At 47.7% G+C, this 27325-nt stretch overlaps 1 protein-coding gene across 1 annotated transcript; it reads right to left on the minus strand.

Moving 5' to 3' along the window:
* Positions 1 to 3529: 3529 nt before the first annotated feature.
* Bnc1 (basonuclin 1) lies at positions 3530 to 14395 on the minus strand. The gene is made up of 4 exons (XM_042671788.1): positions 14272 to 14395; positions 13129 to 13364; positions 9721 to 11576; positions 3530 to 4478 (listed from the first exon to the last, which is right to left on the minus strand). The coding sequence occupies exons 1-4, from the start codon at positions 14393 to 14395 to the stop codon at positions 3794 to 3796; spliced, it is 2901 nt and encodes a 966-aa protein (XP_042527722.1). The 3' UTR covers positions 3530 to 3793.
* Between the last annotated feature and the right edge of the window lie 12930 nt (positions 14396 to 27325).

A 27325-nucleotide genomic window follows, 5' to 3' on the forward strand; every position in this document is an offset into this window, starting at 1 on the left:
CAAAGTGGTAGAGCGCCAGCCTTGACATAAAGATCCCAGGGACAGCGCCCGGGCCCTCACTTCAAGTGCCATGACTGACCAAAAAATAAATCAGCCATCTTAGACAACAGTCTGGCAGTTCCTCCAACATACAATTTTCTCTCAATTAAAGTCTGAGCTGGGCATGGTGGCTCCTGCCTGTAATCCCAGCCCCTCAGGAGGTAGAGATGTGGAGGATCACGAGGAGACAGCCACTGTTGGGTGTGTGGGTGCAGGGAAGGGGGGTGCCTAGGAGGTCTGCGCTGTGCATCTGGGTTGGGGATGGCACTTCTCCTTCGGCCTGAGGCAGAGGAGGCGAGAGTTGAGCTGGACTGGAGACGGGCTGTTCCGACAGCTAAGGGTGTTTATTTACTGTCTGGAGGGCCAGACATGGAGATGAGTGCGCCGTGGGAGGAACGGGGGGGGGGGGGGGGGAGGGGAGGACAGGGCCGTGGACACGGGGCCCCACTGGAGCATGGAGCCCTCGTCGGGGTAAGGGATGAGCCGTGAGTGTAGAGGACTTGCTGGTAGAGGGGAGACAACACCGAAGGGGAGCCCGGGGCTTCTTCCCTCTCCCACCGTCCTCACTCCTTTTTTAAAGTGCTAGAGTTTGTGAACTCAAGAGCCTTATGCTTGCGAGGCAGGTGCTTTACCACTTGAACCACATTCCCAGCCCCGCTTTTTGCTTTATTTTTAGGTAGTGTCTCATGTTTTTTCCTGGACCTGTTTCAGATCATACGGGATGACAGACGCATACCACCACACCTAACTTTTCTGTTAGGTCACTAATCTGGCCTCTGCCCGGGCCTGTCTCGCAGATCCTTCAGATTTCCATCTCCCAAGAATCTGGGATTACAGGTGTGGGCCACCATGCACGACGTGTCGTTTTATTTTTTTATTTTTTGGGTCTGGTAGTGGGGCCTGAACTCTGGGTCTGGGCGCTGTCCCTCAGCTCTTCAGCTCAAGGCTAGCGCTCTACCACTTGAGCCACAGCACCACTTCCGGCTTTTTTCTTTTTGCTTATGTGGTGCTGAGGAATTGAACCCAGGGCGTCAAGCATGCAAGGCAAGTGCTCTACCACTGAGCCACCTGCCCAGCCCCGACATCTCGTTTTTAATCATCAGGATGAGACTGGAACGTGTGGACTGAAAAGCTGGGGGTGGGAGGAGGATGAGTGTGATACTGAGGAGGAGAGAGAAGCGAGAGAGACACTCCGAGGGCAAGGGGGGGCAAACTGGCTTCGCAGCGTTAGAACCTTTCTTCAGAGTCTAGGTCCAGACTCACTGGAAGAGGACATAGGGGCTTCAGAGGGGAACTCCCAGATTTGTTTGCACAGAGCTGCTGCCCTTTCCTGTGAGGGCTGACCTTGAGCCATGGATTCCGGGGCCTTGCTGACCCCTCCCAGACTGAGCAAGGATCGTGATGCTTCCACCCAACCTTCCCTCCCTCCCTCCTTCACTCAAGGCAATAAAGGAAAGAGGAGGGGAGAGGAGGGGAGGGACAGGAAGGGGAGGGGAGGGGAGGGCAGGGGCTTCACGGGTCCACAGGATCTGGTTTCTCCTCTCCACAGTGGACAGTGGCCCATGGGCCTCCACTGCTTGTCAGAAATTAGCAAGGACCAGCAAAGTGACACAGTCCTCAGCGCCACCATTTGAATGACAGGTGGTTTCCTGGGCCTCATCTCCAGGGAATAACCTGTGTAACCAGGACCCTGGATTCAGGACGGCAGAAAAACTTAAATAGAAAAATTATAAAAATGTAAGTCAAAATATCTGTATATTTAAAACTTACTTTAAAAAGTTATAGAAACGCAAGTTTAAAGCTCTGTGTATTCTCAGCATTCGCTGAATGACTTATCTTTGGACAGCACTGTATTTATAAGAATAATCAAGTTATGTGCACAGGATCAATCTGCAGTTTGCCCTCCTCATCGACGAAGCAGCACCTCCTATCTTTCTGAACTCACTGGCGGCAGCAATCCGCTTGAGTGTGGCAGCAGTTACCAACACTATTCCCTGTTCACCAGACTGCCTGTGGTTTTCAGCTGCACTAAACTTACAGTGTGTCAACTGGCCCTATAACATCCTGCAAAGAAACCTGGGGCTGACCGCACCTTTATGACTTCTGTTTGTGTTAGGGACTTTATTTTCTCCAGAAATTGTCATAATCCCAGTGGTTCATTTAACGTCCTCTTAATGGTTATAAAATACTGTAAAACCTTAGCATCATATCAGAAATAATAAAGCTATGGAACGATAAAAAAGACAGTGTGTGTGTGTGCACATATGCACGCATGTACAAGGACTCAAAAGGCCAACACATACAACAAAAATCATTCTTACAAACATTTGCCTTTTTAAACAAAAGAGGTGCCATACATTTTTATTAAATCATAGAAAACACCTGTATACAAATTTTTTCATTTGAGGGGAACTTGAATATTAAACATCTGGATAACAAAACAGTTGAAACATACATCTTGCTTTAAGCAGAGATACGCTTTAAGTGGTCACATTTATTAAAATAAAAAACCTGAAAGGATTGGTAACAGTTGTTGGTCTTTTCCACCAGAGTAATACTGCTCACCTTTGTTTTTAAGGATTTTTTAAATTAAGTCAACCAGAGTTTAAAAGACAAGTTAACTTGAATTCTGAGTACAAAATCAATTTCTTTTAGAATAATGTGAATGACAGTGCAGGAGAGGGTCCCACGCCACCGGCAGACGAGACTTCCTTTCTACAGTGGCAAACATGTATAACAGAGTGGAACACATTTCAGAATAAGTTAAATATTAAGACATATAGTATGACAATAATGTCCTCCTTTTCTTTCTACCAAGTAAGTTTCAAACTCCTCCTAATCGTATACATTTTTGAAGGGGTGAAGACAGGGACCCGACCTCCGCCAGAAGCACATTCTCCACATGCTTTGGTAGAAAGCGAACACTGGTCCTGCCAGAATCATGCTCGAGTTCATTCCACAGCCTCAAGACGGACAGACTCAAAAGCTTGCCTCGTGACAGTGGACAGTGGCTCTGAAGTAAAAGTTGTCACTTGTTCTGCTTTTCAACAGAAACTGAGGTGACACATGACATGGCCACAATCTTGCCATTACTTCCATAACGAACACAAGTATGATCAAAATTGATTTAAACTAAATTGCGGACCACCACTTTTATGTGCAGGAAAGACATCCTCTACTTCTTAAATGCCTGTTACAGACCCAGGATCAAGCACTGGATCAGAGGCCGGCCTGCCTCCTGGGAGAATCTCTGGAGTTGGGAGCTTTGTGGGGAGGGGGGAGCAATCTTCCACTCCAGATGGAGATGGTCCCTGGAGGTTGTTTTCCTAAACTCAGGCCTGCATTTTAGGTCATGAAACAAGGGACCTTTTGTGTTTTACCCACGGTGACACTTTCCCAGGACACATGTCCTGTAAGGACCCTTAATACTACTGAAGCCTTTCTCGAAGGTGCCCCAGGTCCTGGGTGCCCCCTGTCAATCTGTAGACCTGGTGAGCTCTCTCAGGAAACATGTCAACAAATCTGGGGGACATGGCTTTGTGTTTTCTGAATGTCGGAGAAACACTCTTGAGCTAAGAACAATAATGGAAGGACTACCTCCCAGGCCACCTTCCCACAAGGCTTGTCTTCCACTCATCCTGCTGTAGGAAACGTGCATCAGAACAAATCTTTATGCCGGGCTTGATCTGAAATGGTCCGAGCCTCTTTGGGCTATCTCATGCCTGCATATGGGAGCTTTGGATCTGCCCCTTTGTTACTGGAGGTGGCTGGGCGATGAGGCCAGGCTCTTGTGGAGGTTGGGGTTCTGGCTGTGTCTGTTCCGACTGCGAACGGAAGAGAACATGGTGTTGCAGCCCGGCACTTTGCACTTGTGGAGCTGGCGGAGGTGCACGGTTTTGTAGTGGGCCCTGAAGGTCCCTTTGTTGCTGTATGTCTTTTGGCAGAGGTGACAGGTCATGGACAGCCCGGAGGGCTGACTGGCAAGGCTCTGGTCAGCTTTCTCCATCAGCACGCAGATCGGGTACCCCTCCGTCCCGGGCACGAGGCTGGGCCCTTCACAGGTCCCCTCGCTGTCCTCTGTAAGCAGAGGGCCTTCCTCGCTCAGCCCGTCTGAGTCCCACGAGGAGGGGCTGCTGCTCTCTGACTTTGTGCTGGAGGCGGTGCTCAGATCCAGGATGGTGCCCTCACTGGGGTGGCGGGAGGGGTAGCTCTCCAGGCCGGCACTGTGCACCTGGCTGGCTGGGTAAGCCAGGCGGTCTATGCGACTGGACCCCTGGAAGATGACCGATGTCTGGGAGGCCCGCTGGGTGAGAGCCGCGTCCTGGTAGGCCTCCTTGGCCACGTCTTTCAGAAGGTAGGCGGCACGGAAGTGGTCTCCACTGCTCTCCAATGCCTCTGGGTTCAACACTTTTTGGTGGAGGTTTAGGTTTGAACTGTGTCTACAAGAGTGAGAAGACGGTTAGCAACGAGTTGGGCTGCAGTTTTAGAGTCATCATTCTGAGTAGAGAAGGCAATGCATGGTTGGGAGTGACCCGGGCTTCAGCCCCTGCAGGATGGACCCTGACCCCTGGTGCTCACAGCTCATTGGAAGTTAGCTCTCACCGGCAAAGCCAATAGCCGGAGGCTTCCGTTTTCATCATCTGACAGAAATGCTCACTTCCGGGAACTCTCCTATAAAAGGACAGCTAGCCTATTTCAATTAGGCCAGTTTAACTGGAAGCAGGTGATCCTAGGAGGTCTCAGCCGCCAGCTATTAGGAACGAAGCAGCAGACTTAATTTCAATGAAACCTCCTCACTTGCAGGGCCTAATACAGTTGAGTGCCAGAAGTGTGGCAAAAGCCATATACTAAATGATAACATGAAGTAGGTGTTATTAAAACTTACTTGGTTTCTTTATGCCTTTTAATGGGGCTATTAAAATGTTAAGAATTTTCTGTACTGGTCACATCTTCTCTCTAGTGGATGGTGCTGGTCTGGAGCCTTTGTACACACTGGTGGGAATGAGTGTGCGTGTGCGTGTTTGGATAAGCGTTGGATATGTTTGTGCATACCTGTGTATGAAAGCACATGTACAGGGCATGTGTCTGTTTGTGTGTCTATGTACTTCTCTGTATACCAGACAGAAGTTTTGCAAACGCAGCAGTGTGAGCAAAACACCCATCTTATAGCCCGTGATTACTCTCGGGGGAGATAATGAACATCCATTACAACCATCTTTTAGTCATATGTATCATTTAGACGTAACTTGTAAATCAATTTTGCCCTCGCTCAGGAATCCCTTTCTAACTTCTAGTGAGGAAAACCAGCCCTGACCAAAGGGTGTAGGTTTCTTGGGTTTGAACTCAGGGCCTCGTGCTTGGTGAGCAGGTGCTGTTCGTTATTCTTCAGGTAAGGTCCCCTGCTGTTTTGCCTGGCCTGGCCTATGACCATGATACTCTTACCTATGGCTCCCACATAGCTAGAGTTACAAGTGGGTACCACCAAGCCTGGACAAAAGGTAGAATCTTAAAAGAGGACAGGAGAATGATCCACAATAGGGAAAATGCTCCTCCTCTCCCCCAAATACAGATCAGGGTCAAGTTGGGAAAAATACCCTCACCAAAATTATTAAGATTTCAATTTTCACTTCCAAATTTCACAAGACATGTATGTGGGAGGCTTTATCATATTTTATAAACAATATATACTATGCAGTTTCTTTTATCGCCCTGCACCACTTCTCTGGACAGCATCAGAATTATTCTTCCAGATCAGCCACTTTGCAAACGGTTCCTCTAACCTCAGCTCTGCCTGTGATTAGGTCATTGTTCCCGCTTGGGGAGCAGGTATGTGTTGGCAGAAATCCAGACATCAGAATGACATATTGGTTCTCATATGCAAGTCGCTAAAGAAGCCAAGCATTTACTGGACCAGGGACAGAAAGACCCCTACTCTAATAAGCAAGTCACGGGGCCTCCTGCCCAGCGCCCGAACATCTCACAAATGCCAGCTGTTAACTTGTATGTTCCTCTCCTGCTTCTGACGCCTCCGATCCGAGGGGATAGATGCATTTTTTTTTTTTTTGCCAGTCCTGGGGCTTGAATTCAGGGCCTGAGCATTGTCCCTGAGCTTCTTTTGCTCAAGGCTAGCACTCTACCACTTGAGCCATAGCACCACATCTGGCTTTTTCTGTGTATGTGGTACTGAGGAATGGAACCCAGGGCTTCATGCATGCTAGGCGAGCACTCTACCACTGAGCCACCTTCCCAGCCCATAGATGCATTTCTGACGTGCTGTGTCCCCAGGACACCTTCAGAAACTACGCACTAGACCTTCTTCTTCCAGGACTGCAAATCTGTACCACATCCTTATATCCTCACGTCAGTCTCTAACATCCCCTTCCCACTCTTCCGGGGAGGAGACCATTTGTTCTCAAACTGTAGTCTGTGAGAGCCCAGGGTGCCGCCCACACCCACTGGAGGCTCTAGAACTCAGGAGGCAGAACATCAGCACAGCCTTGGCCTTTTCATTCTCACTCTCTCAAGAGTGTACGGTGGAGTGTTCTAGGTGTTACAGACATGTAATAACGTAACAGGCTGCATGAGGAAACAGGGAGCCCAACCTTCTAATGCAATCGGGTATTAAAGAGATCTATAAATCTATAAAACAAACTAAGTTTTTGGTTCCCCCCCAAAATGGTATACTAACATACGATATTTACATTCTTATTCTGAAGTGATTATGATGACTTTCAGTGTCTAGTATGACAAATATTGGTAACAATCTCTTAAACGCTGCAGGTTTTGTTTGTTCTGTTTTTTGGACGCACTGGGGTTGAACTCAGATCTTCAGGCTTACTAGCCAGGCGCTCCACCACTTGAGCTAGGGCCCCAGCCCTGTTCACACTAGAGTCTGGACTGCCAGCCTCCTGTCTGCGTTCCCCACACAGCTGGGGTGGGCACGCTCCGCCACGCCTGTTGCGCTTCCCCAGCAGGTGGGATGACCGGCACACACCACCATGTCCAGACATTCACTTGGGCGAAGCCTCATGAACTTTTGGCCCGGGCTCACATGGAACTGCAATCCTCTGATCTCTACCTCCCAAGTAGCCAGGATTACAGGCTGTGCCACACACTGGCCAGAAAAGGGTCCCTAGTTCAAAGGGGTTGTGAGACCCAAACACCTGAACGTTGCTGGTTTAGAGACACCCTTCTTCCAGGAAACCTTCTTTGTCCTCTCAAGGGGTCTAGTTAACACCATCCCCCGTGCACAGAGCAGTCTGTAACTTCTCCTACTGTCACAATGATATTCATCTATAATTTAACTCATCTGCCTCATCTACTACACACTGAAGACTTCTGTGGGCAGGAACTGTAGCCCAGCAACGATCAGAGAAGATCCTTAATGCATGTTTGTTGGCTAAATAAGCACCGGACATGCTGTCCCATCCTTCCTGACAGGCCCCAGGAGCTGCTGTTGAAAGTAATGGTGGAGAGGAGGTGACAGTTGTCCTACTAGCCATAGGGTCTTGGAGCAGTGGGAGTTATGTGTCTCAGAAGAGTGGCAGGGTCTGGGTTTGTCCATAAGTATTCCGTGAGGATGCCCCTGCTTAAATGATGTCCCTTGAGCTGGGCGCCAGTGGCTCACACCTGTAATCCTAGCTACTCAGGAGACTGAGGAGTGCGATTCAAAGCTAGCACAGGCAGGAAAGGCTGTGAGACTCTTATCTCCAATAAACCATTAGAAAACAGGAAGTGGCGCTGTGGCTCAAGGATAGAGCGCTTGCCTTGAGCTGAAGAGCGCAGGGAAAGCATACAGGTCCAGAGTTCAAGCCTGACAACCAACAAAAAATAAATAAAAAAAAATGATGTCCCCTTAATCGGGATTCTTGGTAAAACACACTCCAAGTTTTATACTGCTGGAATTCATAAATTTGTAATACAAGTTGCCTTCCTGTTACAGTAGAAGGATCACATCTCTAATGGGCCAGAACATGAGAAAATGCTGAATATATGGAAAAATAAGTATCAAATGAGAAAGTATCCAGTATGCAATATAATTTAGAACAGGATTATAAAGGAAGGATAATCTATATGATCTGACCACCTGTTCACGACTACAGCTTACTCATGAGCAAACACTCCTGGCTCACTAATGAGGGCACACTAGTGGTTTGCTTAACATCTCAGCAACAGAAACAGGAATTTTAAGTAATATCTCCTATGTTCTACCCCCTGGACTCAAGACAATGAGTGTGTTCTTATGAGCCTATCCAGGAATGTGTGTGGGAGTCTGTACATTTTCACCCTCTTAACAAATTAGGCAGTACAATTTGGACTAAGCTAGTGGTGGTGTTGAATTGCTTCAAGTCAAACTTGTTTGAGCAAATGTTGCATCTGAACACTCTGTGAGCATTTAGCATTTATCATCTTGCATTTAATCAGGCCTCCTGGGCCATCTTCTGGTATGCCAGTTCTGGCCCAGGAGCAGGGTGACCTAAACAGTGGTTAGAGCTCCAAGTGTGGGAAGCAGAGCACAAGCAAGATACCAACACCCTGCTGTGCCCCCAAGGTGACGTGTGTCCACAAGTGTGCGCTCTGTAAACAGTCTGCGTGTGTTTGGCGTGTCCCACAAGTGTGTGCTCTGTAAAGTCTGCGTGTGTCACAAAAACCCAGCATCACAGCTCCTCAAACAACCTGACAATCATCTCTACCCTCTGGTACCTTCATATTGAAGAAAATCTCAATTGTTACTCTTCTTTGCAAATGTAGCTGGTTGACTAGAAATCAGAGAAAAGGTTTCATTTGATGGATTTTGTATTGTGAGAGAAAAATGAGAAAAGTTTGGGGAAACCACAGTGACAACTTAAAATCTCCCAACCCCCTACATCTTTACCAAGCTCTTTTACCCAAGTTGCTAATGTGAGATCTCACGCATGACTCTTTACACACCCTGCGAGCCTGAGGTGTTTCTGAATTTGACATTTCTTAGACTTTAGAAAGGCATCAATGAAAATGTCTTCAATATTTCTATACCAAATACACATAAAGCCCACACAAAGGTAGACTGCGAAATTTCAAGTATCTTCACACCATTTGAGGAGGGAAGGTTTTGCAGCCAATTTTTTTTTTTTTTTTTTTTTTGTGCTGGTATTAGGGCTGGAACTCAGGCCTGGGCGTAGTCCCTTAGTTTTTTCATTCTAGGCTGATGTTCTACCATTTGAGCTGCAGTTCCACTTTCTGGCTATCTGGTGGTCAATTGGGGATGAGAGTCTCACAGACTTCCCTGCCTGGGCTGGCTCTGAACCACGATCCTCAGATCTCAGCTTCCTGAGTTGGTAGGATTACAGATGTGAACCACTGGCACCTGGCTTTAGATTTTGAAATTGAAAATTTCTTCAGAACAATGTCAACATTTGGGAATTTGACAGAAGTGCAAAATCCCCCCCCCCCCCCGCCCCCCATCCACTGATCTACTGGAACGGAAGTCTACAGTTAGGGTCCTGTAGTTCCCCCATCTACTAGAACAGAAGTTTAGGGTTAAAGCCCAGACATCTCTGTCCCCTTCCTGCTACCTACTGGGACAGAAGTCCAGGTCCAGGGCCCAGAAGTCTGTGTTTTCACAGCCTTCCAGGTGACTCAGATGTGTGATTCGGGCTAGGAACCTGTGTCTTTACAAGAATGATTGCCAGTGGTGCTTACCTGTCTCTGCTCCTGCGGGACGGGAAAGTGGCACGGCAGCCCTCCACGGTGCACGTGTGCGTGTCTCTGGCATGCATGTTCTTGAGATGCACTTTCAAGCTGCAAGCGTTCTTAAAGGTTTTCCTGCAGATGTCGCACTGAGTGCGAGGTTCTTCCTTCTGCCTTGTGGGCACGTGCTGGCTTGGGGGCTCCAGTTCTTTGGAATTTCCGAGACAAGGAAAAGCCATGGCCCTGTGGGACAAGGCACTGAGGAGTCCCCCGGTCAGCAGGTGTTGCTGAAGCTCCATGTAGTCAGGAAAAGGAACATGGGATTCCACTCCAGGTGTGAAGTGGTATTCTTGGCTGCCGTCCTCTACCTCCCTTGGCACCATGGTCAACGTTAGTTGCTGCTCAGCCTCCCTCTCTGAGTTGTGTGTGGCCTGCTCAGAGATCTGGCTGACGGTTCCATGGGCCTCAGTCACAGATCCGAGACTGCAAGGCCTCTCCCCCCGAGGGAGAGACTTCCCTAAGCCTCCTGACTGGGTGTGCTGCTCCTCAGGTGCTCTGTCTGACTGAGGACTGCAGGCTTCAGGCTCATCTTCACTGACCACCTGCAGGGGCGCGTCTTCATCAGAGCTCAGGGGTCTCTTCTCCTGACCCACTTCTACCACTTCCTTCTCTATTTTGATTGGCATACTGGACTTCCGGGATTTCTTCTTGGGAAGCGTATCCAGGGGCATCTCACTGGAAGCCAGCTGTTCTGGGATTGAAGAGGACAAGAGAGGGAGAGAAGGCAGCACTCCAGGGGTATTTGCCAGCTCAGCGGGAGTGGCCGGGCTGCGGTAAAAAGGAAGGACTGGCTGGACTGTTTTTAGGTTAGGGAAGAGCACTCCATTTTGCCCAATACTAGAGAAGGCCAACTGGCCTTTGGAATCCTCCCCAGAACCAGGGTAGCTGGGGAGAGGTCCACAGTCTGGAGCAATCCCCGGGAAGCCTGGGCGTTTATAGTTCTCAGAGCCTGCCAGGTTCAGGCTGTTCCTGAGATCCTTGTCCCGGTTATTTCTGTTCATTGGCATGTGCAGCCGAGGATTGGGGTTGGCGCTGTGGCGGTTCCGGCTCCTCAGGGAGCTGAACACCATGTTGCACCCTTCGATGGTACACTTGTGCTTGATCTTCAGGTGGACAGCATTGTAGTGGATTTTGAGGGTGCCTTTGTCATAGAAAGTCTTCTCACATGCGGTGCAGAACACCCGGCCTTTCTTTGTGCTCAGGCTGCTCCTCTCTGCCTTCGCATTGGCCTCGGGGGATAACCGTGTCCTTTCAAGCTTAGTGGCAATGCTGTATGAGCTGGAGTCACTTAGATGGGCATTGTCTTCTTTTTGAGTAATGGCATCTGGACAGTTTAAACACTGTTCTTTTTCAACTTGAAATGGCGTGGAGGTTAAGAAGCTACTATCAGAGAAGGGTGCATGGATTCCCTGTTTGGGGTCCTGGCTTTGGTCCTGACTCTGCTCCAACATGTACTGCTCAGGCAATGACCCTATCAGGGCGGGAGGCAGAGGGTTGAATAACTGGAAAGGCAGCATGAACGTCACATTGTTTATGAGGTTCTCAAAAGGATGTACACTGCTGGGGTTCCCTTTGTCCACAGGTGTGGGGAGGCTCGAACCCCTGTGGCTGTAGCTCTCGATGAAAGCCCTGATGTCGATGTTTGCTGTCGACGGTGGTGGGAGGACAGGCTGCTCTTCTTTCTCGTGGACTGCCATGAGCTCCACAATGGACTTGGTCTCACCAAAGCGAAGGAACTGCTGCAAGGTGGCCACTTCCTCCTCACTGGTCATGATGCTCCAGTGGTCCAGCACCTTCCCAGACGCATCCTAAATCCAAAGTGTATGACCCATTTACTACTCTTCCTTTCTCTAGGGAAGTCATCATTTGATCAGGGCTTCTACTAGACTCTTGAGTACCTTTTCACGCATCAAAAAGATGTTCTTTTCTGGGTGAACATGACATTTATACTCCAGTTCATGCTCACCTCGTTCTGGCCTAGAAGTAGGCCAGAAACTTTGTGTAGAGCCTAAACTGCATAAATATAAGCAGGGGCCCTACAACTGGTCCAGAAGAGAGAAATAAAATTACATTACTCAAGTCCAAATCAGGGAAATTTGGTGATTATTTTTTTTCACCTTACTTAAAAATATTTGTTGTCATGCATTAGGTATAGTAATTTTCCCTACTAAAATGAAAATATATATCATTTGAACAAGAATAACTTCTTTATCTAACGAGTACAAATGAAGCAATCAGCCCTAGATATAGCTCAAGTATTCATTTGCTGCCAGTTTAATCATCTTCCCAAGCAAGTACCATCAGAAAACAAATGAACCTGTATTGATCTACTGCCCATGCTCACAAAGCAGAGCTGTAATTACATTGGAGTGTTGGAGATCTTTCAAACTCTAGCAAGGTCTAACTTTTCCCAAAACTACAATAAATATTTTATCACAGAACATGTATTTGATGGCCTACTGAGATTTTTCACAGTGCACATAAGAGTTTTGAAGATGATGAGGAATATAACATCATAAATTTTTCATGCACTAGAGGTTCAAGGTAATTGATTCCATATTTTTAATCCTAACACTAGAAAGCAAGATTATTAGGATCATTAAATATTGATCTACGTCATAATGTAAGTTCACAATGCTAGTCTACATAAATAGCTGTTTCTAGACTGCTGGGGGTCCTGAGATAGACGTGAGCAAACGGGTTTCCAAGGAAAGAGCCTGGGCTTTAGAATTACGCAGAAGTAAATTCAAATTCTGTATCTACCACATATTAGTGGACGGCAGTCAGCAAGATTCCTTTTCTTTTCTTTTTCTTTTTGGTCATGCTTGGTTTGAACTCAGGGCCTTATGTTTACTAGGTAGGTACTCTACCACAATTATTTTTGCTTTAGTTATTTTTTTGAAAAAAATGTGCTCAGCCCAGCCTGGACTATAACCTTCTTATTTTTGCTCCTACAACAGTAGCAGGACAGGCACATGACGCCATGTTCAACTTTTACTGGCAGAGATGGCGTTGCTCTAACTTTTTGCCTAGGCAGTTTGGAATCATGATCTCCTGGATCTCTGCCTCCTGAGTAGGTAGATTACAGCACCCTGCTGGGGTGAATGGTTTACTGTAGAAGCAGCAGCTAATGTATGGAACCCACTCAGAGAACAGGTCCTGCTCCCACAGCCTGAGGTGTTACAGAAATCCTGGAAAAAGCAAGGAACTCCTCCCAGAATAAGAGGTGGGGGTTGACGTTATGAGAAAAAATATTAAAGGGAAGGATGGTACTGACAGTCGTCCCCTGGTAGGGGTAGGACAGCAGGTTACACCTTCCGTGGGCACTGCCTGCAGCAAAACAAGCCATGGTTGCAGTACCTGTAGCACATAGCCGCGGATGTAGTCCTGCAGCGTCCAGTCTAAGGCACGGAGGATCTGGAGAACCTCATCTTGCTTCAACACACTGAAGAGCCGGTCCAGCAGGATCTTCAGGCGAATGGGGATGGCCTGGGTGCCGTACAGCATGAGGCTGCTGATATCAAACACCACACTGGACTGGACCACCTCCACCCGGCTCGCTGGATACATGGCGGGGATCCTCAGCTTGCTTAGGGCTAAAAATCAAGTTGAAGAAAGACTGGTTGGAAAAGCTTTTAACTTTAGGAGAAATACTGCCCAGAAAGTAGGCTAGGACAAATTCTCATTGATATGCTCCAACAGAAAGAAAATCAAAAACAAAAAGCAAAACACGAACACAGAAACGACTAATAACCCCAGCAGCTCTGAGTCTTCAAGTTATTCACAGGAACTTCTAAAATAAACCTGGCTTAAGATTTTTCTTTCTTGTGCAGCTCTAAGGAGCAAAATCATCACAAATAGGGAAGGGGCCAGGAAAAGGGGGAAACGGTGCATGTTCATGCATATTCAAGAGCGTGGACAGTTAGGAAGCAGGGTCTGGAGGTAGAGCCTGAGCAAGCTATAGATGAGTCCTAATCCAGCTGTGGGGCTTGACAATTAATTACCCTAAATCCAAGCTGTTCCGTGTGGCAGCTACCAGCCACATATGGTTATTACAATTTAGATTATGTTAGTTGTAACTATAAGCCCACTCTTCAGTGACACTAGCCATAGTTCAGGTTCTGGGAGGCCCCAAGCAGCTCATGTCAGCTCATCAGATTTGGCAAACAAGCAAGAAGGGCACTCAGCTACAAGCTGCAAATTCACAAGGAAGAGGTTGGGACACACTGAATCTGAAAACCCTAAAGACTACTTATTAGCACAGACTTCCTTCACTGTAAAATAAAGAGCATCAAAATACCAGTTTCTATATTTTTAGAATGGGGCTAGGATACTGCTTAAGAGTTCAAATTCAGAAAACATCTGACGCTATTAGACTGCTACCTGGCACATCCTAAGAAATGTACTAGCTAGCTGTCATCCTTCAATATTAAACCAGTTCCCGAATAGCTGCAAGTTATTAAAAGGGCACTACTGGCTAAGAGCAGAGGAAAATGACATTACCATGAGCCACCCATCCATGTCTGCACTGCTCACACTGACGGTTGTTTATTTTCCCAGGTTTGAAGCTCTGGCAAGTACAGTTCAAGGTGCAGCCGATAGCCTGCAAAAGAACACACGTGTGCATACAGTGTAAGTGTTGTGTGCAACACAGATCGCATTTATGAAACAAAGTAGATTCCTCTTTCCCTTGACTGAGCAATGTGTCCCCACTTGGTGCTAGGACCAAAGCTGGTCCAGTACCTGGGAAACTATGAACATCTTTCATGGATATTTGGCATATGAGAATGGGCAAAGTACATCGGGAACCCCTTTTCTTCTATTTCTCACTTGAGACGAGCGTTTTGTTATGTATCCCAGGTTGACTTTGAACTATCTCTTCCTGCCTTGGGCTCATAAAGTGCTGGGATTACAGGTATATACCACCACACATGGCTAAACACCATGGCTTCCATAAAATACGGTTTAGAAGAAACTATTCAGCTCTGATATTAAGGATGTAGAAAAAGTCAATGGTCACATTTTCACTGAATCTCTATGTTGCCTTGAGAAGAAACTTTGAAAGGTGTGCACAGGAAATCTTGGAACAAATAAAGGAGTAAAGGATCTGAATGGAAAGTAATTTATATATGGAATTTGTTACTGCACACCTTCAAGATGTATTAGAGGCTGAGCAGGAATGGATTTGAGAACACACAGTGGCCAGCTATGCTGAGGGTGCTTCCCTGGACCCAGACAGACTGTGTGACAGCCAGAGGTTGACAGCAGGTCAGAGAGGCTCTGTGTGATGGTGGTCAGAGATAGACAAGCTGGCTAAGTCCTGCAGAGATGCCATAATTGCATGCTATAATAGCATGTTTAGGAGGTGTGTGTTTTTGAGTGTTTAACGTACAAATCTGTAGATGAGGCTGGAGCAGTGGCTCATACCTATAATCCCAGCTACTTGGGAGGCACAGATTGGGAGGATTTTGGTTTGAGTCCATTGTGGATAAAAAGCAAGACCCCGTTCTCAACTTGTAAGTTAGGTATGGTTGTGTGTGCATGTCATCCAAGCTTCTTGGGAGGTATAAACAGGAGGACCAAGGTCTAGGCCAGTCTGGGAAAAACCATGAGATCTTATCCAAAAAAATAACTAAGCCAAAAAATGGATGAGGTGTGGCAGGTTGAGCACCTGTCTAGTAAGTGTGAGTTCAAACTCCAGTGGGGAGGGGCCCACACTCACAATAAGTGAAACAGAAAACAGATGTTTGTATCCAACGAAGTTCTAATCTTAGGGGGAAAAAAAGCCTCAGATATATTTTTAAAGATGAGTTTATCAAAAGGAGATATAGGCCTGAAGAATATAATCTATTATTAAAGAGAAAGCCTCTGCTGAGTTCTGTCAGTGAGATACCTGGGAAGAGCCTCTGGGTAAAATCTATGTGATTCACGGAGAGCCTAGAAACTGGAGAGAGCTTGTGTGTTAAAAGCCATTCCACTTTCGGGCTTAGATCTGTCACCCATCAGTTCTGGGAATACAAGGCCTTGATGGAAGACCGGGAAGGGAGAATCCAGCCAAGGACTTGGGATGGCCACTCCAAAGAGTGCATAACCAATCTCCAGTTAAAACCCATTGCTGGTGGGATTATAGTGCGGCCAGTGAGAACAGTCTGGTAGCTCCTCAAAATCAAATGGAGAGTTACTGTGTGACCAGCAGAGCCCAGAGAATTGGCAACCAAGTCCATCCAAAAAATTGATCATGGAGCCAGGCACCAGTGGCTCATGCCTGTCATCCTAGCTACACAGGAGGCTGAGAACTGAGGATCAGGGTTCAAAGCCAGCCCAGGCAGGAACGTCTATGAGACTCTTATCTCCAAAAAACCACTAGAAAACCAGAAGTGGTGCTGTGGCTCAAGTGGTAGAGCTCTCGCCTTGAGCTGAAGAACGCAGCCCCACGATCGACCAAAAAAAAAAAAAAAAATTGATCATGTCAGCATTATCCACAACAACCCAAGTTGGAAACAACTCTAATTTCCATCAATGATTAAAAAGAAAAATGCAGACTATTCATACACTGGAATCCTATTTGCCAATAAAAAGGAATGAAAAATTGAGATGTACTACTAAAACACAGATGAACTTGAGAACATGCTAAATAAAAGAAGCCAGGTACAGAAAGCCACAGTCTTTATGACTGATCGCATTTACCTGAGGAGGGGTGGATCTGAAGTAGATTAGTGACTGGGGGAGAGCGGATTGGGGGTGGTAGGAGAGTGGGGCTTTGTTTTTCTTTAGAAATAATTTCCAGAGGGCTGGGAAGGTGGCTCAGTGGTAGAGCGCTTGCCTTGCACGCATGAGGCCCTGGGTTCGATTCCTCAGCACCACATAAGCAAAAAGAAAAAAGCTGGAAGTGTCGCTGTGGCTCAAGTGGTAGAGCGCTAGCCTTGAGCTGAAGAGCTGAGGGATAGCGCCCAGGCTCAGAGTTCAGGCCCCACGACCGGACCCCCCCCCCAAAAAAAAAAAAACAAACTTTCTGAAATATTATTCACACATCACATAATTTCAAGTGTGCCTTAATAGTCTTTTTTTTAGTGTACTCATAGTTACACAACCATTATCACAGTCTGTAACAGACAAGTGCTTTCATTTCTTCTGGGTAAAATCCGACACGCGTAACTGCTGGTCCACCTCATTTTACTGTTGGGTAACTGAGCTCTGACACTCTCTTGCATCCTCCTACATGGCAATCCGAACGGAAGCATTTTCCTGAATGGTGAGACTACATCCCTCAGGATGCCATTCACTCATTAAGAACAAGAAGTTGAAACTGTACAGATAAATTCATATTTCACTAAATCTGAACATAAAGACCTATCTTAACCAGACAAAGAGATGTCCTTGAGTACATGCTTCCTTCCACAGTCTCTAAAGACTGTGTTCAGGAGTTTGGAGGGGCTGGGTATGGTCATGCAAACCTGTAATCCCAACTGCTCAGGAGGCAGAAGTGGAAGATTGATGTCTTAAGCTACTCCATTGGAAAAGCAAACTAAAAACAAAAGTACTGGGAGTGTGTGGCTCAAATATTGGAACACTTACCTAGCAAGCTTGAGGCCCCAAATTCAATATCCAGTACCAAAAAAGTTGGGGGCCCTCATTAAGGCCCAGGAATTGCTGTGTGACCCAGCCTCAGATTCAGAAAAGCAAAATCCACAGGTAACAGCTCCAAAATGCTTCAAAGCCTACGGCTGAAATTTACTTTCTGTTACTACTGATATCTTGGACTGGGTGCTCTAATTGAGTGTTCTCCCCCACTGTATGACAATTCTACCCCCTCTCCAAGTGTGTGTGTGGGGACAATTAAAAATGTGTCTAGACATTGGGACCCAAAAGCCCTCTTCAGGGACGGCTGACCTGCCTCGACCATTCATTCAGTGTTAGCAGCTCCTACCTGGGGGACAAAACTGTTTACAATTCTATCTCCAGTTCCAATGCATGAATGCTGATTTGTAAGAAACGTTCATTTGGTTCTACGTGAGCCCACTTGAATAAAGCTCATTAAACATCTATGGAAATAAATCTCAGAGGAATTATTTATGAGCTAAAAACCTAATTACAATGTCTAAGGAAACTTCCAATATTAAGACCCTTGAATTTTTCTACCCATCTCAGAATTCTATGATGTTGTAAAATTATCTGAAGATAAATTACCTAAAGATATATTAAAACTTCTAAAATGAAATCAAACTAAAATTCTAATTACAGGACGAAACTACTCATGTAAATCAAAATGGAAACTCTTAAAATTTATATCCTTTCCTTTGGAATCTTAATACTGTTCCATTCTTCAGAAACATAAAGCAGATGTTTACAGCATTCTGAACTCATCAAGACGTGATTATTGCTTTTTATGCGCTCGTCCTAATCAGACCACTTCTGGAATTGTTATTAGTCAGTTTGATGTGATACAAATCAACATTTGAAATTCTGGTTTGCTTTTTTTCAATAGTCATTTGCTCATTCATTCATCCCAAAGCTACTGACACACCTAATAGGTGAGTGATCCGGTCCTCTGCTGTATGGAAAGTGGCGACTTGGTCTTTACGCAGCTTGGAGGGGGTCATTTCACTTTGAGGTTACCCTGGTCTACTTCCAGGGGAGCTCCTTGTGTGGGCCATTGTCAGAGAAGCTGGGTTGAAGCCTGACAGTGGCTGGCCAGGCACCCTGTGAGGCAGCTGAAGAAATGCTCAGCTCCAGACAATAAAGGCCTCTGATGGGGTTTGAATTACTGACCTCAAGAATAAAAACTGCTTCAAAGTGGTTTTGTGCAGATAGTTTCATTATCACAGAAGATGATAAGTCCAGGGGCATGTTCTGGGGGGACTGGCTAGAAGAAGAGGGGGAACTTCCCAGACTCACAGTATTGACCCTCTGAACCCTCACAAAATTGAACTGCATCCAGCTAAGGAGCTTTTTAAGCTCAAGATTCTCAATTCTGCACTGGTCTAGAGCACTAGTATGCATGGCTCTAGATGTCAATCAATTAAAACAAACATTTTAAAATCAGTTCCTAAGTCTGACCACAGTTTCAGTGCTCAGCAGCCCCGAGTGGAGACTATATGGGGCAGTATAGATAAAAAATATTTTCTTTTTCTTTCTTTTTTTTTGGGGGGGGGGGTGGTCTGGTCGTGGGGTCTGAACTCTGGGCCTGGGCGCTGTCCCTCAGCTCTTCAGCTCAAGGCTAGCGCTCTACCACTTGAGCCACAGCACCACTTCCAGCTTTTTTCTTTTTGCTTATGTGGTGCTGAGGAATCGAACCTAGGGCCTCAGGCATGCAAGGCAAGGGCTCTACCACTGAGCCACCTTCCCAGCCCCAAAGAATATTTTCATCATCACAGAACGTCCTACTGGACTCTGCCCTTAGAGATAGTAAGGCTCTTGTGTCTAATAGGTGGGTATACTGAATACTAACTACCTGCCTGTGTGCAGGTTAATTTCAATTTCTGGAAGGCTTGTAACTAAAAAAATATATGAAACCCCCCCCACACCCCAAGTTGGTCCGTATAAAATCATTCCTGAAAGAGGCAATGAAACAATACTCCAAACCAATACCTAGCAAGGAGCTCTGGTCTTGACACCTGGCACATCCTCCATCAGTATTGCATGAGAGAGTAGACAAATCAGTTAGACCCCCATGCCTTGCTCAGTGCTCACGGATGCCCACCTTCCCTCCCTTTCCTCATCCGCTTGGGTAAAGGAGCACTAATTTTTAAGTTCCCACTGTTGTCCACGTGAGTAGGTACCAGACGGAGTCGTCCCACAGGAGACCAAAAAATACTAATGGGAGCTGACGGAACTGGGATTCCTGTTTTTCTTCACCCTCTCCCCCACCTTCCTCCTTCTTGGAGCAAGAATATTATGGCTAGAGTCCAGAAGCTGTCTAGTGACCGCCTGGCAACCCTAACAGCACACCCAGTGGATGGCTGAGAAGGAGGAGTAGCGGCTATTATTATTTAGGAGACTTTTACTAGCAGCCAAATGCAGTTCCTAGTTGATACAGCCATCTTCGCACTGACTGTGCAGATGACCATATAGAAACCAAATGGAAAACGGCCCATTAGCAGAGATTACCGAGACCTCCTCTCGTAACTAGAAACTTCTAAGGCTCTGCCAGATTCCCAGTGGTAAGAATCACTAAGTCCCCAAGATGAAATCAAAAGACCTAGCCTGCCAAACCACTGTCACTTTCTACTAGTCACCGAGCTTCAGACCAGAAAGCTTTCAGGGTTTTCTAAGTTGTATTTTTAAACATATAGACAACTGCTATTAGTATGTTTGAGTCCTGGAAAATTGCAGTGCATTATAAAAAAACCCTGCTAATCAGCACACATAATTCAAGACATCTTTGGATGCAACTGAGCCACCCCTAGCTGTAGGCAGAAGGCTTAGATTCTCTTCACCTGCAGTGAAGCCATCATTCCCTTTGTGGCTGAAGCTAGTCTTCCTGGTTCAGGAAACGAAATCATCCGAAGGTGGGAACTCTCTTTCCCACTGCTGTGTCTCTTACAAACATTCCGTATTTCTCACTTCTCTTATTAGAAGCACATTGTTCCCTCCCTCCCCCATCTACTTCCTTGACATGCTCAGTTCTCTACTGTTTTCCCTCATGCGCAAACCTACAGAGGTACACCTAGGGTTCTGAAAACAGCCTCACTGTTTTCCAGATGGGCAGGGAGGATAACTGGGAAGAGACGGGGAGGAAACGCATGAGGCTCTTTTCTGTGAGGCAGCTCATCTGTGGCAGACAGCACTGGACTGAAGCCCACCCGGAGACACACACCAGCCAGACGTTCATCTCATCAACACACCATGCCATCACCTCCATTAACAGTGTAACAAAATGATAACCATTTATTTACAAAGCGTTTTGCTTTAAAAGCTCCGACCATGTATTGGGAATCATTGGGAATCGTAGGGAGTCTGATGAGGATAGAGAGCCGAGGAACGGCCCGTGTCTGCACAAGGGGATCACATGGCCTCTTTGAGGAGAAAGGTCAGGCAGTGAGGTGAGCGGCCAGGCACTGGTGGCTCACGCCTGTCTTCCTAGAGACTCAGGAGGCTGAGATCTGAGGATCAAAGCCTGGCATGAAAGTCTGTGAGAATCTTATCACCAATAAACCACCCAAAAACTGGAAATTGCGCTGTGGCTCAAGTGGTAGAGTGCTACCTTTGAGCTGAAGAGCTAGGACAGCGCCCAGGCCCAGAGTTCAAACCCTACAACTGACAAGAAGGAGGAGGAGGAGGAGGAGGAGGAGGAGGAGGAAGAGGGCAGAACAGAGAACAGGATTTGTCAAAAAGTACAGTCACTCACCCTATTAAAATATAAGAATTCAAAATGCTCTAAAAAAAACCAAACACAAACTCATTAACCACCTTTAGTGAATAGAGGAAACTATTACCCTGAATATTGGTTAAGCAAAGGGAAAGAACCAGATGAGCACCTTTCTATACATCTTGTATCTGGATAACCAATCATTAATGAAACATAGATATATTCTCTGAAGGTGAATTAAAAAATAAAGAATTACCACAACACCTAAAGCAAAAGACACAACTAGGCCATTTGCCTCTGGATGGAAGAATACATATTGCCATACAGCTGGTATTTCTTGACAAAAAAAGTTCAAACTTCTTGATCAATCCCAGCTTAAGACAATACGGAGACTAGAGAAATACAAACATGTGAACACAAGGAAGCCATCACCGAAATCCAGGAGGAGGAACATGCTATACGTTGGCTGATAAACTTCAAGGAAGATCTACAAAATTCTAGATGAAAACCAGCAATGCATCTCACTTGGGTCCTCATTCCAACAAGCTACAGTAATGTGAAAATTTTAAGACAGTCTAGGAAATTTGAAAACTGACTAGAAATTTAATGGCGTTAGGAATAATAATAACAAATTATTATTTTTTTGCTGGGGATTGAAACTAGGGTGCATTGAACTATACCTCCGAGCTATTTTTAAGGCATTCCATGGTATATTTTTTTATTTTTTTAAATTAATTTTTTTATATTGTTTTTATTCATGAAAGGTTCTTTTATATTTTAGGGTTACGTATTAAAATATGTGTGAATGGAATGACATGCAGCCCAGGATCTGCTTCAAAGTACTAAATATGGGGTCACTAATGGTGGCAGACAGAGAACACAGATGAAGTGAGAAGACTGGCCAAACGATGATTTTTTTCAAGTTACAAACCTAAACACCTAATTTCATTGAAATATTTTAATCTTGACTGTTTGAAAATTTTCTATAAAAAGTGAAAAGCTCACATAGGGCAAGACTCCCAATTCCTCCAAATTCTAGCTTGGACGAGATGGTGAACTGGAAAGGTGGGGAGAGCAGTGTGTGTGTGGGGGGGGTGGGGGTGGAGGTGCATGGTGGCGGCGGAATGCCACAGACCCTGGGATGCCAGGCCTAGGAACCTGGGGCCACAGAGCATAGATTCAGGATAGGGACCGTGAGAGCTCATCTTGAACCTTGAATGGCAACCTAGGCAGGGGTTGAGCTGGCCAGATGGGCCATCAGGAATCTCTCTGCTGGGTTTAGGGGACTACTAGGGGTCTGCAGAATGGGAATCACTGTGTTTATCTTGGTCATGACTGAGAGAGAGGGTTGGTGAGTGTTAAAAAGTAGGCAGTCAGGGCTGGGATGTAGCTCAGTGGCAAAGCGCTTGCCTAGCAAGTGCGACGTCCTGGGTTCGATCCCCAGTACCAAAAAAGAAAAGACAAAAAAAAAAAAAAAAGTAGGCAGTCAGCATTTACAATGTAAAAATGGCAGGAAGGGAGATTCGACAGAATCTGGATGTCATGTAAGAGACGAAAGAAGAGGACAAAGTCAACCACAGGTGTAGACAAGGGCCTGGCAGAGACAGGAGGCCAGAGCCTTTTCAGGTGATAGATGCTGGGCTAAGTCTGCCTGGGAGCAAAAGCATGTGTGAAATGCTTGCCGTGTTCAAAGGGGTGGTGAGGAAAGATTTGTTCTTTTGATGTCTATAAATCAAAGTACAAATCTTATGCCAAAACAACTGCACATCTGTGCCACTCTTTTCCCGAAAACTACTGCTTCTGAAAACTAAAAATTTAAAAAAATACTATAAAAATATGGTATGGCTCAAGGGATGTGTGCCTGGGTAGCAAGCCCGAGCCCTGAATTCAAATCTCAGTACCACACAAAGGAAAAAAAAGCAGCAAACACACAAATATTACCTTAAACGGAACCCAGCCTTTTAAATGTTTTTTTAAAGTATAAAGAAATATAAAGTATAAATCATGTAAAGAAATGTAAAAGTATGAAAGATGGACTTTTTTCCCCCCTTATAACCTAAAACTTGAGAGAGCTCAGAGGCAGCCCTTAGGAACATTTGATAAGAAAAGCCAGAAAGATATTAAGTATATATAACAGGGACGTCCAAAGGGGCAGCCAGCTGCAGGGAGAAAAGCAAAACAAGACCCTTACGACCTCAGAAGCCTGGTTAAGGTGACCTAGTACAGGAGCAATACCATTTTGTGGCAACAGAGGTGGCAAGTATGAACTTTTCTAAGTAAAATCTGCAAATAAATATTTCTTTTAGGGACTTAACGAGAGCTAGATTTTCAAAACTAAGTTAAAAAAAAAAAGACAAGCTCCACGTTAATTATGCCATCCTGATCCTCCTCTTCAAATTCATCTGGTGTATCATAAAATGTTAGACTTGGTACAACAATTATTCATAATAAATAAAGCAAGAAACAACCAGAGGACGAGGGGGGAAGGGTAAGGCTTCCAAAGCTGGCGTGGAGCTGGAAAGTAATTCTCAGGTTGGAGTAGCAGGGCAGGATCACAAAAATAATCTTGGAGAGGGCCAAGCTAATGTAACTTGCTGGGAAAACGAAGCCCGGGCCACAGTCATGCCCTCCACGCAGGTCTGCGTGGAGGCAGCCCCCACATGTACCTCCCACCTACCTCTCCTTTCCCTTGTGTTTGCTGAGTGAAATGACTACCCTCAGGACGGAATCTGTGGTGGGTTAGGCTGACTTGTTGTCTGGAACTTTGGAAAGTTTAAGAATACTCAACTTGTATCCCAGAGAACCAGAGCTGCTCTGTTTATACCCATCCTCTTCCGATAAAATATGCACAAAGAAAAATGGTCCCACCTTGGAATCCTGGGTTTTCCAGAATTAGGAGAGAAAGACTAAAAGGCTACAACGAATGGTAAGATAAGCAAAAAACAAAAAAAAAAAAACCACTTTCAAAGAGGGAAAAATCCCTTTCTATATACTCCTTCTGGCAGGACTCATATCTTTAATCTCTCAGATAAGTAATCATATTACACACACACACACACACACACACACACACACACACACACACGCCGTAGAATATTCAGAATAAGATTAAGTACAAAAATGTGCAGACTTCCTAAATCTTGATGTTAGATACCATAAAGATGGGTGAGTTGGTACTAAGACTTTATCTAGCTAGGATATTTAATTTGGTTTGAAACTGGCATGTTTTTTTTTTTTCTTTTCTCTTTCCCTTTTTTTTTTTTTTTTTTTGCCAGTTCTGGGGTTTGAAATCCGGGCCTGGGCACTGTTCCTGAGCTTCTTTTGCTCAAGGCTAGCACTCCACTCTACTGCTTGAGCCATAACACCACTTTTGGCTTTTTCTGTGTATGGGGTTCTGAGGAATTGAACCTAAGGCTTCATGCATGCTAGGCAACACTCTACCACTGAGCTACCTTCCCAGTCCCAAACAGGCAGTTTTTGACAAAAGTAATTCATTCTAAATGACATCTGTAGAGGAGGAAATTCACCCGAGGGAAGTACACTCCCCCTGCAAGTAATTTACCTTGTGACGCCTTCAGGCACTTCATTTAATGGCCACAGTCAAAGTAACTTCCAAAGCCTGTTCTAAAGCTCAGAGACACCTCTGCCCCCACGCCCCAGTTTAATTTCTGACAAAGCCAACACTTACAATGTTCCTTTATTTATGTCTCTTGGCATTTGTAAATGGTAAGTGTGTGCTTAAGAGACAACGGTTTGCTCTGTGGGGAAAGGTGTATAGCTTTTCTCACCCCGGCTCAGATCCCTGGTCCCAGGTGAGGATCCTGAGGGTCAGAAGGTGGTCTGGACCAGCAGGGAGGTCTAACTGCTGCATGAGGGAGATGTCAGGAAACAAATTAAAACCGTCCACTCCGCAAACCTTAGGTGTCTAAGGTAACTTCTCTATTGCTTAAAGTTCGAATGATAACCAAGCAGATCTGTTTAAAATTTGGATGGATACAACCTCATTCCAAGAATCATTTTCTCTCTGACGGAGGAGCATGGATTAAACCCTTCCTACTTTGAGCATACTGCATGGGTAGAGATGACACTACAAAATAAATTACACAGACATCTGAACATAATTATGAGCTCCTAAAGTCTGAGCAGTGCGGATGCTAAGTAGAGATTTCACTGCTTCTTCTCAGCATTTAACTGTTCAACCAATAGCTGAATTGAGACAGTAAGAGTTTCTGGGCAAACATTAAAGTTTGCAAACGTACTAGACAAGAAATCAAATGAGGACTCATAACTGGCTGAAAGTTGGCCGAAAAGTGTGAAATTATATTTATCAACGTGGTGGTCTTTTATGTGACTTTCAAAACCTCATTTTGATATATAATTCTCCTGTAAGTTTTAATATAATGTGCGTTAACAAACCCGGGAAAGCACAATTTCCAGAAGGCACTAAGCAAAGTTTTAACGTAGAGACGTTGACTGGTCAACTCACACTGCGAAATAACCCCAAAAGATCCCACGAAGTGCGCCAGCACACTGAGACAATGAACAGGGGAGGGGGAGGGAGGGAAGGGGAGGGGGGAGGGAGGGAAGGAAGGAAGGAGGGAAGGAGGGAAGGAAGGAAGGAAGGAGGGAGGGAAGGAGGGAAGGAAGGAAGGAAGGATGGAAGGAAGGAGGGAGGGAGGGAGGGAGGGAAGGAAGGAGGGAGGGAAGGAAGGAAGGAAGGAGGGAAGGAAGGAAGGAGGGAGGGAAGGAAGGAAGGAGGAAAGGAGGGAAGGAAGGAAGGAGGGAGGGAAGGAAGGAGGGAAGGAGGGAGGGAAGGAAGGAGAGAAGGAGGGAGGGAAGGAAGGAGGGAAGGAGGGAGGGAAGGAAGGAGGGAAGGAGGGAGGGAAGGAAGGAGGGAGGGAGGGAGGGAGGCCCGGACCGACTCTCCCCGTGCCGTCTCAGGTCCCGCGCGGAGTCGAGCCCAAACCCCGGCGCTCCGACGGGGAGGCGGCGCTTTCAGGGAAGAAGTCGCGGCCGCGGCCGCCCGCAGCGCGCGGGGCGCCGGCCGGGACCCCGACGCCAACGCGGCCGTCCGGCCCAGCGCGCGGCGGCCCCGCGGGGCGGCAGCGCGGCCGCCACCGCCGCCCGGGCCCCCGCGCGCGCTCGACGGCGGCCCGCCGCGTCCGCGGGCCCTCGGCTCCCCTCGGCTCCCCTCGCGATCGGCTCTCCTGACCGGGGCGGCGGGAACGCGACCCGCGGTGCCCGGCACGGACGCGGCGCCACGGGGCGGTGCCGGGACCGGCGGACCCCGCGAGGCGCTCCCGCGTCCCGCCGCCCCGACCCCGCCGCCCGACTCCGCTTCGCACTCGCCGGCCCCGCCGGCTGCCCGGGCCCAGCGCGTGTCCCCGGCGCCGCGACGCCCCCACGCCAGCGCGGAGGCCCGGGAGCGCAGCCCGCGGGACGCGGCCGTCCGGCGGAGCGCCGCCGGCCCTGAGGCGAAGGCCCGGGCGGCGCGGGGGCTCGGCGGGCGCGACGCCGGCTGGAGGTCGGCGGCCGGCTCGGCCTCGCCGCCGCAGCGCTCCCCGCGCGCAGGTGGCCCGGGCGGCGGCCCCGCGTCCCGCGTCCCGCGCCGGCTCACCTCGGCCATCCTGCGGTCGCCACGACGCACGGGCTCCCGGCGCGTCTCCCCGGCCCGGGCCGCCCCGCGTCCGCCCCGCGTCCGCCCCGGCTCGGCGGGCGCCGCCGCATCCACGCTCCGGCCGTCGGGGCCGCCGCGGTGAAGTGGGCGGCCCCGCGCGCCGCCCTCCGCGCGCCGCCCCGCCTCGCTGGCCCCGCCCTCCGCGCGCGCCGGCCCACCGCCCCCGCGCCCCGGGACCAGCCCCGCCCACACCTCCAGGCCACGCCCCAGACCAACACGCCCCGCCCAGCAGCCCCGCCCTGCCCCTACCGCCAGGCATCACCGCCCAGCTCCAAGCCCCGCCCCGCCCGCAGCCCAGGCTCCGCCCACCCTTCCCTTCCCTCCCCCTCTGCCCCGCCCACCCGCGGGCCTCAGACACGCGGGGCGCGCGCCCGCCGACGCCGCCCGCGCCCGCGCCACCCCGGGCCCCAGGCAGCGGCCCTCAGACAGCCGCCGCCGGCGGGCTTGACGGCGCTTGTCGGGACGCGCCCGCGGCCGCAGCCCGGCGCTGCCCGCGGGGCCGCCCGAGGTGAGGACTCCGTAGTCACCCGCGTCCCCGCCGGGCCCCGGGCCCCTCCGAGCCGGTGGCGCGC

This window comes from Dipodomys spectabilis, unplaced genomic scaffold (assembly GCF_019054845.1).
Source record: "Dipodomys spectabilis isolate Male_0828 unplaced genomic scaffold, ASM1905484v1 ptg000668l, whole genome shotgun sequence".
Taxonomy (NCBI): Eukaryota; Metazoa; Chordata; class Mammalia; order Rodentia; family Heteromyidae; genus Dipodomys; species Dipodomys spectabilis.

Coding starts and splice junctions, on each gene's coding strand:
- Bnc1 (XM_042671788.1), bottom strand. CDS start 14,395: ATGCACACGTGTGTTCTTTTGCAGGCTATCGGCTGCACCTTGAACTGT. Junction 11,577..13,128: donor TCCGCGGCTATGTGCTACAG/GTACTGCAACCA, acceptor CTTTGGATTTAG/GATGCGTCTGGGAAGGTGCT. Junction 4,479..9,720: donor TCCCGCAGGAGCAGAGACAG/GTAAGCACCACT, acceptor TCACTCTTGTAG/ACACAGTTCAAACCTAAACC.